The 13262-nt window shown below is 38.2% G+C and overlaps 1 protein-coding gene across 1 annotated transcript; it reads left to right on the top strand.

The window, feature by feature from the left end:
- Window positions 1-6508: 6508 nt before the first annotated feature.
- On the top strand, window positions 6509-7423 carry LOC308413685 (vomeronasal type-1 receptor 1-like; the record flags this gene model as incomplete). The annotated part of the gene is made up of 1 exon (XM_080908712.1): window positions 6509-7423. One exon carries the CDS (start codon window positions 6509-6511, stop codon window positions 7421-7423), a length of 915 nt encoding a protein of 304 aa, XP_080764838.1.
- Between the last annotated feature and the right edge of the window lie 5839 nt (window positions 7424-13262).

Here is a 13262-nt window from a genome sequence, read left to right as displayed (position 1 = left end):
ATTGAGAAAGAGACATGTAAGTTTATTCTTTTTTAAATTCTTTAGAGGAACCAACATGAAGTTTTCTTAATGGAGCATTTCTTCAGAGATTATATTTAGGAACAATCATCTTATATCTCCATGAACAGATAGCACTAGAAGAGATTTCTATGATATAAACACCTTAAGTTTGTCAGGATCCCAAATGAGCTTGCTGGTGGAAAATGAAAAGAGAAAGCCATACAATGAAGAGATAGTTATCTTTCTGAAAAATATTTACATGCGAATGAATATATTGCCCATCTGCATGTATGTGCACCATGTGCATTATTAATGCTTGTGTAGGTCAAAAGAGAGCTTAGAATCACCTGGGAACCATCAAGTGGGTTGTGGGAACTCAACTGGATCCTCTGCAAAGGGAGCACTTTTTTTTTTCCAGATCTAACACTCCAACCATGGGGTACATATATTTAGGGAAGTATTTTTATACATGGACAAAATTCTTCACAACAGATCACACTAAGTATATGTAACAAATAACTGTCAATATGAGTCCTTTAATGCACATACAGTGGAGTTCTCTACAACTTGAAGCTAACAAAGATTGGCACAAAAAAAAATGGATGAATCATTTCGAAACAATATGGAGTATCCAATGCACATAAATTTATGAGACCACCATTACCCATATCACTAAACATGTGGGAAAAATTTAATGAAATATTGTCATTCCTCAAGAAGATATGTTTGAGGAGGAAGTTTTACTGTAGATATGAAGGAGAGAATGGCCAGTGGCCTCTGTTCAGATCACAGAGAGGAACTAGGATATTAGACATGGGCAGTACACTCTACTGGGACATAAGAGAAAAGTAGGAGAAGAACATGAGAAGAGCTAAAGTCAGAGGAGAGCGGGATAAGGGAATCAAGATGGAACATATCTGAAAAGAACCAAGAGAAGCAGGACCATGAGATGAAACAAGAGCCCAACAGCATATGGACAAAATGTGTGGGTTGTAGGGAAGAAAGGCTTGGAGAAGGGAAAGGCAGGTCAGGTCTTGAGAGGCTTAATTTCCACACCAGGAAATAAGGAGGCCAACTCTGCAAGGTGTATTTGGAATGCTGTGAGAATCTGACAGCCAGAATTTGCTTTGAAATGCTAACAGGCACCTCAGGTAGCCATTTCCCCTTCTTGTCTTTAGAAGCAACCTTTTTTGAAACTGTTTAGGTGGCTTGGTAATAGAAAGACTCCCCAGGGGCAAAGTCTGGCAACTTGTTTACTTTAATTGCTGTGAAGCCCTCTACCTCATGCCTGCTTACCATACTTTGTGCTTTAAAGACTGACAAAAAAAGTTACCTTTTGATTTCTAATTGCTTCCTTGGAGTTGCTCACGTAATTTGTCCCTCCCCGCCCCCCCCCCCCCCCCCCCGCCCTGCCTCTTTCTTCTGACAGAACTCAGGACCAGGAGGATTAAAAGCTAATTTAGATCCTTGAGGAGATACTGTCATTATGGGTGTAGAACTGAGTTTAAAATGCCAACTGGGGATGAATACCAGATCATAAACCTTTAAGTGAGGGAGAATATCTCACCAAAGATTCAGCAGAGACTCACTTCTCATGGCCACAATGACCACAGTGGTGTCACTGAGCACTGAGGTGAGTGACCAGAGTATCAACATAATAAGAACTCATGGCATTAGAATTCAGGTTTTAGAGAAGCCATTCTTGTTACAGGGAGGCACCTGAATTTATTGCCAATTGCTGCTCTTAATTTTAATTGTATTTAAAATGTGTATTATTTCTTTCAACAGCTTTGCTGAAAGGAAAGATGGTAGAGAAGAAGGTAGAAAGACAGGAAGGAAGGAAGGAAGGAAGGGGGAGGGAGAGAGGGAGAGAGAGAGAGAGGGAGAGAGAGAGAGAGAGAGAGAGAGAGAGAGAGAGAGAGGGAGGGAGGGAGGGAGGGAGGGAGGGAGGGAGGGAGGGAGGGAGGGAGGGAGGGAGGGAGGGAGGGAGTGAATGGGCTTTTTCATGAAATTCGTGTACTTACCACACATGGCAGACTGTTTTAAATCTACCCTAAGCTGTGTGAATCCTATTCCTCTCATAAGATACTGCTGGTTCTATTTTATCTTTGATACTACCACATTATCTTCTTCTTGGAGCCTCCATCTCTCATTTCTGTCTTGTTCTGCCTCCATCATTCATACTATTTCTATCTCATTGTGAATGACTCTTCTTACTTAGGTTTTCAGAGGAAATTTTAATTGGATTCTTTATTTTTGTTTACTTAAGACACTGGGGATCACACCCAAGGTCTTGCCACAGCCAGGCAAGCCATAAGCTATGTCTCCATTACACAATAAACAACTTGAAGTAATTTTATTATTTCTGTTTCTCCTACTCACCAAGGTATAAACTTCTGGGAAATGCTACCTTCAATTTTTTATGTCTAAACAGCTGGATTAACCTAAGGAATGGAAGAGAATACTATTATGTACATTTTTTATCAATAGTAGAATTATGCAGTGATTTTTTATTAGCAAAATACATTTTATGGAATCACCAAGAATAATAGTTAAATTGATAAACCGTAGAAAAATAAGCAATGTTGGGGTGATTTTTTGGCATTCTAACTAGTTAAATTATGACAGATATTTTCTTGATTATGAATATGTTTTGCTACATAAACTATAAATTTGTTATTTATATGGTTCTAGCTCACATGTTATCTGGAAGGATATACATATATAATGAACTTATCATACGAGGCCTGTACACTTAGGTCTGTCCACTTCTGTAAGATAGACAAAGGTATGTTTTTTTTTCTATGCATATTGTCCTGCTTCCTGTCTAGCTATTCAGAAGATGTCTGCATGTAGTCAGATTGCTGTTAATAAATGGAATCGAGACCAAAACAACAAAAACAAAACTCTACCATTTTATACACCTATTTAACATGACAATCTCTTTCCTTATATGCAAACTTAGCATGTGATCTTCAGTGCGATATCACTAACACATCATCTCATGGCAGCTTTGACTTTATGGAGATATATTCAGTCTAACTCTGTACCATAGAGTATAACTCAAATATCTTACATATTAATCATAATCACTTCATACTTAAGATCAGAACTAATGTCAAACTACAACCTTTTATCATGTTAACAATTGTTAGTGTACAGTTCTGTTAAAATAACCTTAATTTGCTGCAGTTGAGGTCCAGAATAACTTAATGTATAGCTTAGAAAGCACACATGTGGCAATGTTAAAGATGTGTTTGGGAACTGGGTACCTCCTTTTATAATGTAGGACACTGGAATGAATGCAGATCATCAGACAAGGTAGAAAGCACCTTTACCTGCTGAGCAGCCTAGCAGCCACAGTATTTAATTCTCTGTGTATTTGTAATTGATCACTATAGTAACAACAGTAAGATGAACTGTATAGCCATATAGCTAACTGGTCATAGCACTTTGGTTAAGAGATACGGTTAAGATATCTCTTATGGTTAGCCACAAGTGATAACCTCTTATGGTTATCTATGTTTTAGAGTTAGTTAACATTATTTATAAAATTTAAATGGACTGGTAGGATCAATGGTTGTGGATAAATAGAATGGTTGTATCTTTTAGCTGTTTCCAAAGATTCTATTGTGGAAGTGTTTAAGGAGATAACTTTTCAACACCCCAATTTATTTTGTTCTTACTTAAACTAAGAAGTGAAATTAATAGATAAAATACCAATTTCTCTTTCATATGAAGAAGTTACTTTATATTCTTAGGGCATATATACCATGAGAACTTCTATCAGATAAATATTTGTAACAAAATTAATAAAGCATAAAAATTTAATCATAAAAATTTACTAATTTTTGGATGTAACTTATTACATTTTAAAATATATTCTATAAAGCACAGGGTGATAGACATTTATGACATGTCCTTCAAAGAAATCTTCAGGGATAATGCATCCAGTGTATCACTAAGAAATAAGAAACACAAAGATCATCCTCTTACAACTTGTCACACTGATATAAAGTTCATATAGAATGATTATGACTTTAGCTCAGTGGCAGTATGCTTATCTTTCATGCATGAGACTCTGGGTTTAATCATCGGTTCTTCCAGTATAATAAAGTTCCTATAGGAGAGAATAAGACAAGAATGACCACGACAAATTTTAAATATTGAAAGGAAGTTGTTAACATTACACTGACTATAAGAGTTGTCATTATTAAATAGTAAAATTTATTATGATATAATATTTTTTAATTTGGCTTGTATTATTTAGCATACATATATTATATTTCATTATGATGCTTTCAAATAAATTTATATTTTATTCTCTTATTATACTTCTCTGTTCCATTCTCTTGACTCAACACATTATAGATTCTTTAAAATCCTTTTACTTTAAGAACACATCTGTCCTATTATCTTTCTTTGGCATCAACCATCTGATCCACATCTTTTCATCTCCTTTTCAGTTTTACAGCACATAACTACTTTCTCCCAGCACATTGTCATGCAGGTCTCTGTTAGAGAAAGAACATGTAATTTTTTTCCTTAGTCTATGCTCTCTAAAATTTTTGTAATTTCATATGGTTCCTGAAATTTTCATGATGTCATTTTCTTATACAGATTAACAGAATCCCACTAAGTGTAGATATCACTTGTTCATTATCTGCTAACAAACATTTCATTGCTATTGTGAATGGATGTAGCAGTTTACATGGATGTGCAATATCTCTGTGGTAGGACAAAGAGTCCTTTGAGTTTATGCCTGTAAACTACTTAGCTGTGGTATATTGCAATACTATTTTTATTTTATTGAGAAATAGATTATATCCTGACTTAACTTGTAGTTAATTTTAATAGCTTATGATTTAGTTCCACTTATTAATTTTTGACGCATTTTCAGTGCTAGTAGTTTTGTGTCTCTACCTATATTTCATATTACTAATGCTTTACTCTGTGAGTTATAGCATGTTTCAGCTTTAGAGTAATTTAACCTTAATTTTTATAAAAGGTGAGGGGACATAGACATAATCCCATTCTGCAGGTAGATATCCATTGTACACACAATCATTCAGGATCATAAGTTCTGACCACTGAGTTACAAGGAGTAATTTTGTGTTCCTGAGATTCATCCTGAGAATCACTAAGACCCAGCAAAGCATTGATATAGAATGGCTGACTCTCCAATTATCCTTCTTTTTCATCACTTGGCATTAATTGTGTAGGTTTGTATCATTTCATACCCAGATCCTTGTATAGCAATTTCTATTATAATTAACAGCATTGATGACCCAACATGTACGAGATTCAGTATCATTACAATTCAAACTTCATAATTATTTCTAGATAATGTTAAAAGAAAACAATACTAATTTGTTTAGCCTTTACAATATTTTACTTTTCTATGGAGTCTACACTAGGGTTCTTTATATATATATATTCTGACATACTTTAAGTACTGATTTTGCTGATGCTAATTTTTTGATTAACAGCTGGAGAAAATATTTGATGATTTCTCATTGCAGCTTCAATTTTCACCCCCTGATCGTATTTCCTTAATTACTGGCGTTGTTGAGCTTCATTTTGCAAGGTATTGAACATTTATAAATTGTTTGTAGAAAATTTATTCAAGTTGGGAACTAATTTTTAATATATTTAATATTTTATGTTTTTCTAAATTGTTTTTAAATAATTGTCTCATGATTGAGAACTTAGTGAGTGGTTACCAGTTTATGTCATTGTTACTTTGTATCTGTGTTCAAATTCCCAGTCTTGATTGGTGTCTCACAACTATGGACAATTTCAGCTATAGGAGATGTCAAGCCTCTGGTCTTTGTTGCCATTCAATCTAACATGCAACATTGAAAATACACTTTATTTAAAATATTAAAATAAATTATTTTTTTTCTTTATATATTATAAATATAATTTTCAATATTTTTCTGTTGTTTTTCAATTAAGGTTGAAATCTTTTCTATGTGACTTTTATAAACAATGGCAATTTCAAATTTGCTTTTTTTTTCTGTGAGAGAATTGACCCAAAATAGTTGTATTTAGTCAAAAGAAAAACAAATATGCATTAGTCTTATTTTTGTTTTGTTCCATTTGGGGATTTTTATAATAGATTTATCTGGGTGTAGCTCAAAATTCTTAGAAATGCACCTATAGACCAAATTAGCCAAAAACAAATAGATCTGTCTTTCTCTGTCTCTTGAATCCTAATATTAAAGTTGTGCATATCCAGAGAAACAGTAAACTTGAGTAAACATAGCCAACTTTTAAAATTTTGTTGATTATTAGAGAATATCTGATTTATAATGAAAATATTTTAAACACACTTTTTTAGTGAAAGAGCTATATGAATACAGTAAAGTGATGAATGTTTAAGCTAACCTCATGAAATGATGCACACTCATAATGCACTTTGAGGGTTTCTATGATGTACACTCATAATGCACTTTGAGGGTTTCTAGACCGTAGTAAATTTATTTCCTTTTTAATAGGTGTGAAAATGGACTCTGAAAACTTTCCAATGGGAATTCTACTCTTCTTCCAGATCACAGTGGGAATGATTGGCAATTCCTCGGTACTATTTTATTATGGAATTTTTATATTCACTGGGAAACATTTAATGCCCAAAGACCTAATTATAGAGCACTTGACTGTTGCCAATTGCTTGACTGTCTTGATAAGAGGGATTCCAAGAACAATATCAGATTTTGGACTTAAGACTTTCTTGGATGACACTGGATGTAAATTGATAGTGTATATTTCCCGAATAACAAGGGGGATGTCTCTGTATGCTATGTGCCTACTGAGTTGTTTCCAAGCAATCACAATCAGCCCCAGCAGCTCCACGTGGATGAAGGTTAAATATAGAGCTACCAAATATATAGGTCCCTCCTGCTCTATAATTTGGGTTTTAAATCTGCTTCTAAACATTGTAATTCCACTAAGAGTGTCAGGGCCCAGTAATAAGAAAAATGCAACTAATAGGTTGGGTTATACATATTGCTCATTGTTTGCTTCTAACAATGTAGCAGCAACACTGTATATGATCCTACTGTGCTTCTCTGATGTCTTGTGTCTGTGTCTCATGGCCTGCTCAAGTGTCTCCATGGTGATTGTCCTCTACAGACATAAAAGGCAAGTCAAGCACATCCACAGTGCTCAGCAATTTCTGAAAGTCTCATCTGAAGACAAGGCCACACAAACTATCCTCATCTTGCTGTGCTCATTTTTCATCTCTTACTCATTCTCTTCCACTGTGTTTGTCATTAGAACCTGCTCCAATAATCCAATGGCATGGGGAGTAAATGTATTTACATTGGTAGAAATATGGTTTCCCATATTTTGCCCCTTTGTTCTCATCATCAATATGAAGCCTAGTTTTAGCCAAAATTTACTTTGCTTTGGTAAGAAATAGCTTCCCTTAAATATTACATGAGCCCTGGTTACTTGCCTTCCTTTTATATTGTGACACACATTCATGTGCTGTACAATGCTAAAACTGTAATTTTAAACTATTAAGCTTCTCATAGCTGACTCATCTATTATATAGAGTGATCAGTAGTCATTTCGTAGAAAACTATTTGATAGCTGTGTTAATAATATTTTTTCTCTTCTTACAAAATGCCTGATAAAGGAAACTCAAAGAATGAAAGGTTTCTTTCTCCTCACAATATTCTACATTGTAAAGTAGAAGTTGAGGCACTGGATTTTGGGAGAAAAGAATGTAAGATATGTCATAAAACTAACTTCACTGTCAGGAAGTAGAGGTATAAACTTCTGTGCTCATTTGTTTTCCCTCTGAATTTTAATTAAGACTCTATTCCTGGAATATAGGTTTAGGTTGTATAGGTATAGGTATAGGTATAGGTATAGGTATAGGTATAGGTATAGGTATAGGTATAGATAAAGATACAGATAACAATACAGATACAGATATAGATGTAGCTTATGGGATGGTATCTCCAGAATCAAAATGGGTTATTTGCACTCAACTGAACTTCTCTAAAACATTCACACAGTTTTATCACCAATAAAATATGAGGCCTAGAGGTCCATATTATCAAATTGACATGCATACATATGATTATTAACATTATAATATCGAGGGAGAGTTTTATGCCCTGGGTATCTATATTCTGATTGTTATGCCCAGAGATATATTTATCTCTATTTATCACTGAGAAAAATGCTGTGGCATCATTTCACAGAAGACGTAGAGGCAGTGATGCCGATTTTCCTGTATGTATGGTTATTGGCCAAGTGGTGCTACTTTGACAGAATACAAAGTAAAATAGCTTAAATTTATACATGTTTCACTTGTTTACAACTTTATGGCAACAAAAAGTTTAAAAGTCTCTTTGAAGTGGGTCTTCACTTTTTCTGGAGGAAAACTGAGAAAAATGGTGAGCTCATCTGATTTCCTTTTCCCTCAAGATAAGAAAGAAAGTAAGAGGATTATGTTGTGCTAACAATATTAAAAATTCATGGTTCCCAAGGAAGGAATACAAAATTTGAAAAAAAATAGATATGTGCACTGCTCTACTTTGAAATATTGGGAGTAAGGTAAATAATGGTCATTATTTTCAATGTCATTTATGAGATAAACTATTTTAGTTACTGAGAAATTTTTTTTTGTGAGAAAATGTGTTTTCTGTGGCATATAAGCAGGCAGGCAGTCCAGTCTTTATATCTGCCTTGTCTGACCTCAGAGGGAATGGATGCACTTAATCTGGCAGAGACTTTATGTGCCAGGGTGGGGAGAATCCTACCCTTCCAGGGGAAAATTGCAAGGGGGATGGCTGTGAGAAAGTCTTTGAGGCAGGTGAAGCTGAGTTTGTGAATGTAAATAAATAAATAAATAATAGTATAACCAAAAAAAAAGGTCAGTGGAAATATATTATTTTTTTCATTTTTCATAGCCAGTCACCAGGGCTTAACAATTAACAGGTGGATACAATTTATTTTAAAAATAATCATGCAAATAATGTCACTTTAGAAATTTAAAACTTACTAATAGACATGATTGCTAATGTGCAAGTATAGTATCTATATTCTTAAGAATAAATGAAAATATTAAAACCAATCTAAAAATGGAAAATGAGTATACTTTCTCATTTGACTCCCCTGATGCCACTCTTTGTAAGAAATATTTATAATGTTGTTTTCATGAGTAACTGTACTCTGTCCATTTCATGGCCATGCTTGGTGGCATATGGCATTATTCCCTGGAAGGTTGTGGTCCAGCATATGCCACAGGGCCAGACCACTTGGGGAGGCAAAATGGGAGGAGTTTAACTACGCTTATGCCACACAAAACCAGGGTGGGTACTGGGCTGTAGACACTGCTCCAGGAGTGGTAAAGCACAGTCTGACAGGTGAGAAAGCAGGAGCTGGCCTGGGGTTATCGGGGCCACCAGTAGGCCAGGGTCATGGGGTTCTCAGGCTTTTGGACATTGAGGTGCTGCTGGAAGTTGCTGAAGAGTGGAGAAAGGAGTGGGGTGCCAAGGGTTGCATCTAGCCTTGGGCTGTGGGGTGGGGGTGGGGAGGAAGGGAAGCTCTGGATTGTCCCACTGGGATAGTCCTTGGCTTGAAGGTGGTTGACTTGGTGGCAGTTTCTGCTGAGAGTGCAGAGAGGCCTACAGAGATTATGCTGCGGCTCTCTAGTGAAAGGCCTCCATGGCTCTCCACAGTGAATCTTGGCGAAAAGAGACGGTTTGTGGTTCCAAACCGTTTATTGTCATGGTGGTAAATGGATGTGTAAAACTATGTGCCAATTCTGAGGGAGAGCCTGAGATTAAATATGTTTTGCAGGGAGAAATGTATGGGAAGAGAAATTTATTGGCTAAGCCCTCCAGGCCTCTAGGTACCTCATTAGCATGGAGACCTCTGTTTTGATCCTACTTGACTGTGGTCATGGGAGGACTGCAGCTGAAATCACCCAGATAACCATGGGAGGACTGCAGCCGAAATCACCCAGATAACCATGGGAGGACTGCAGCTGAAATCACCCAGATAACCATGGGAGGACTGCAGCCGAAATCACCCAGATAACCATGGGAGGACTGCAGCCGAAATCACCCAGATAACCATGGGAGGACTGCAGCTGCAGTGTTGCTGCTGTCAGGAGGGACAGCCTCTGCCTGAGCATTTGCTCTTTGCTTGTAGTTTGTCACTTTAAAAAATGTTGCTAAAGTGATAAAGGGATCCCTAGTGTGAAGCCAGTGGCCCCCAGCCAGAGCCCGAGGACCGGGCACAGGTAGCACACAGCTGCAGCATTCTTTAGTCTCTGTTTAGCCTTGGGAACGACTAGTAGAGCAGCCAGAACCCCAGCAACAGGGCCTTTTGGAAGATCACATTTTGGTAAAGTTGTCATCTCAAGAAGAAGTCCCTCCCCCTCTTGACATGAGCGTCTGTTTAGAACAGCATTCAGACACAGCTCGATCTGTTGGGAGTTTATGGATCAGTCCGGGGAGTCTGCACACAGGCATCCGTGGTGTGACAGTGACAATGTAACTTGCAGGAAGTGGTTGAGGATTCTAGTCAAGGTCCCTGCTGTCAGACTCTGGGTAGCCTCACCCTGCCCCCCTCATACCATGCTGGGTGGCGCCTGTTGATCAAGCCCCTGGTTTTCTACAGCTATTTTACTATAGCTGTTGACTGAGAAGCAAACAGCAAATGATTTTTGTTTGTTTGTGAGCTATGATTAACATTTATTTTTTACCTTTAGCTCAAGAAATGACTTCATCTATTCATCCCATAAGCAGATTTGTAATGGGGTCACTTAGCTAATCAGACTTGGTAGAGAGATGTGCTGTGAGAAAAAGATGGCTTTTTGGCAAATTCATTTTGATAGTTTCTGAAGCTTTACCCTGGCTGGCTTTTGTGATCTGTCAGCACTGCACAGAGAACCCCAACCGAGAACATTTCAGCTAGAGCTGAGGGAACGCGCACACTTGAGGAGGGCCTCACCAAACTGTGTTGGAACTCAGACCTGCATTTTCTGTAGCTTTGTGTTCAAAGGAAAGGCATAAGGCAGGACTGAGTCCTCGAGGCTGCCTTGTGCAGCACTGAGGTACAGTGTTCGCCCGCACACCTTTTTTGAAGTTAAAAACACATGCAGGAGAAACCTGGTGAAGTTCTCCGTGAGGCAAGTCGTAGCCTGGGAGCCGAGCTCCAGGCCGCCTTGCTGGGCTCAGGTGTGGCCTTGCAGGGGAAGGAGTCCTGGGTGTTGGCTCTCAGTTTACCTTTCATTCATGGATCTGAGTAAGACATTTGGAATTTTATAAGAAACTCAGCAAACTTAAACATACAGGGTTTGGGCTGGGGGCTGGGGATGGCAGGTGTAGGAAGTGACAGAAAGTGGCCTGCCCACCACACACTCAGGTGATTGTTGTTTGCCTGCGATTATGAAGAGTGCAGATGAGGCTGTTGCTGTGTAGTTACGCACATGTTTGCTCGGGCAGCTGCCCTAGAGTTTGTATATTAGAACAAAAGTTTCTATGAATTGTCATGACTAAAAGTAAATATTCTAAGTTAAGCCCAATTCTGAGTCATACAGCTTCCGTCATGGGGCTTTTTGACCTGTAGAAGGTGACTCAAGGTGGGAGCTTAGGAAGGGCAGGGAAATGCTCTATAGCGACCTCAGTTTCTTTCCATGATGGCCGTAGGAAGACCTGACTTCCAGAACATGCTACTCCTGATACTTTCTGTAAAGATGCTTTTCACTGAATGTTCTCTCATGAGGAATGTGGCTGGGAGCTGGGAGGCAAGGTGCGAGAATCCTTTCTCTCCCTGAGCTTAGCTGTGTGACCTTGGGCAAGTCACCTAACCTCTCTGTGCTTCAGTCTCCCTCTTGTAAATGGGAGTAATACCTGACTCACGGGGTTGTTGTGGGGATTAATTAGAGAGGATGTCTGTAAAGCATTTAAAAGGTTCTTGAAGAAGGCACTGTATAAAGAGAAACCAGTGACAAGAATGTAATAGGGAATAACTGTGTATTTCCCTCCTGGACTTAATGTTCACTAACCGAGAAAGAACTGCCATCTTTATCAAGGCTAAGAATGTGTGACTTCCAAGGTGACAGGCCCAAGGGGAGAACAAAATGCTATTATTCGACAGAACAGTTATGGTAATAAACTGCATCCCAAATTTTTATTTTTATATACACAGATTGGCACATCATTTAACCCTCCCCAGAGAAACATGCTTTTGCAGTACATGAGATTAATTGATACATCTGATTTATCAATGCTGATAAATCTGATGAAAATAGGAATTTTCAGAATGCTCAGCAGGAAGTGGAGCATCGCTATGAGTCCTTATGTCAAGACTCCAGAACCGCTGGGGAAGAGGGAGAAACAGGACGGTGAGAGCTGGAGGTGGCAGACGACACAGTGAAACTGTTGGCAGGACAGAACTTGGCACGTGCATGCATAACTCACAGTGGCTGCGCCGCTCTCAGCAGGGGACATGGAGGAGTGACAAAATAACACCCCTAGATAAAGACACATTGAAAACTGGGAGTGGCAGGCAGAGGGGAAGTAGGCTTTATTTAAGTAGGAAATCCCTGAGAGACCATTCATGCTCCAGTAGACACCCCTACAATCAGACACATAGCTGCAGAACTAAGTACACTGAGTTTTTAAAAAGAACACATACAATTGTGAAGAAATACTGGGAAATGAGCAAGAGGTGTCTTAAAGGATCTTGTCTCCCAGTGCCAAGATTGTGACTGCCATTGCAAGTTAAGTGAGTTTGCAGTTTTGGATGGAGGTGAGGTCGCAGAGTCAACTGCATTTTATCTCGGGCCTGAGCTGCTGGTGATTATGAAGTTAGAAACTGTGCACTCATCAGTCCACAGAGCTAGGTTAGTACCTTGTGCTTCAGAGACTGCCGTAGAGCCAGGAAAGAAGACAGTGTTGTTAATTATAGTCTAACATTAATCATAATCTGATGCCAGGGCCTAATGTAATGAGAATTCTGGGATTTTCTTTTCTATTAAAAACACAAAAATATCCTAAGAGTGCATTTAAATCCCGGGTGCGGGGATATGGGGTTGCTTCACAGTAGCTCCCTGGGATTTGCCTCATGCTCTGGCAGAGGAATGGTTTTGCCAGCTGCAGATAATTTTGGCACTTATCTGATGCTTGGGATTCTTAAGACTTTTTGGAGGGTGTATAGATGCTACAGCCCCATAGGTGTAGGTGGAAGTTGTTCGTTGTTCAGTCAGCACTGTTGTTTGAAGTTTGTTAGTA

This window comes from Micromys minutus (genome assembly GCF_963924665.1).
Source record: "Micromys minutus genome assembly, chromosome: 32".
NCBI classification, from domain to species: domain Eukaryota; kingdom Metazoa; phylum Chordata; class Mammalia; order Rodentia; family Muridae; genus Micromys; species Micromys minutus.
The sequence above is the reverse complement of the archived record's forward strand: the minus strand, read 5'-3'. Positions and strand labels throughout refer to the sequence as shown.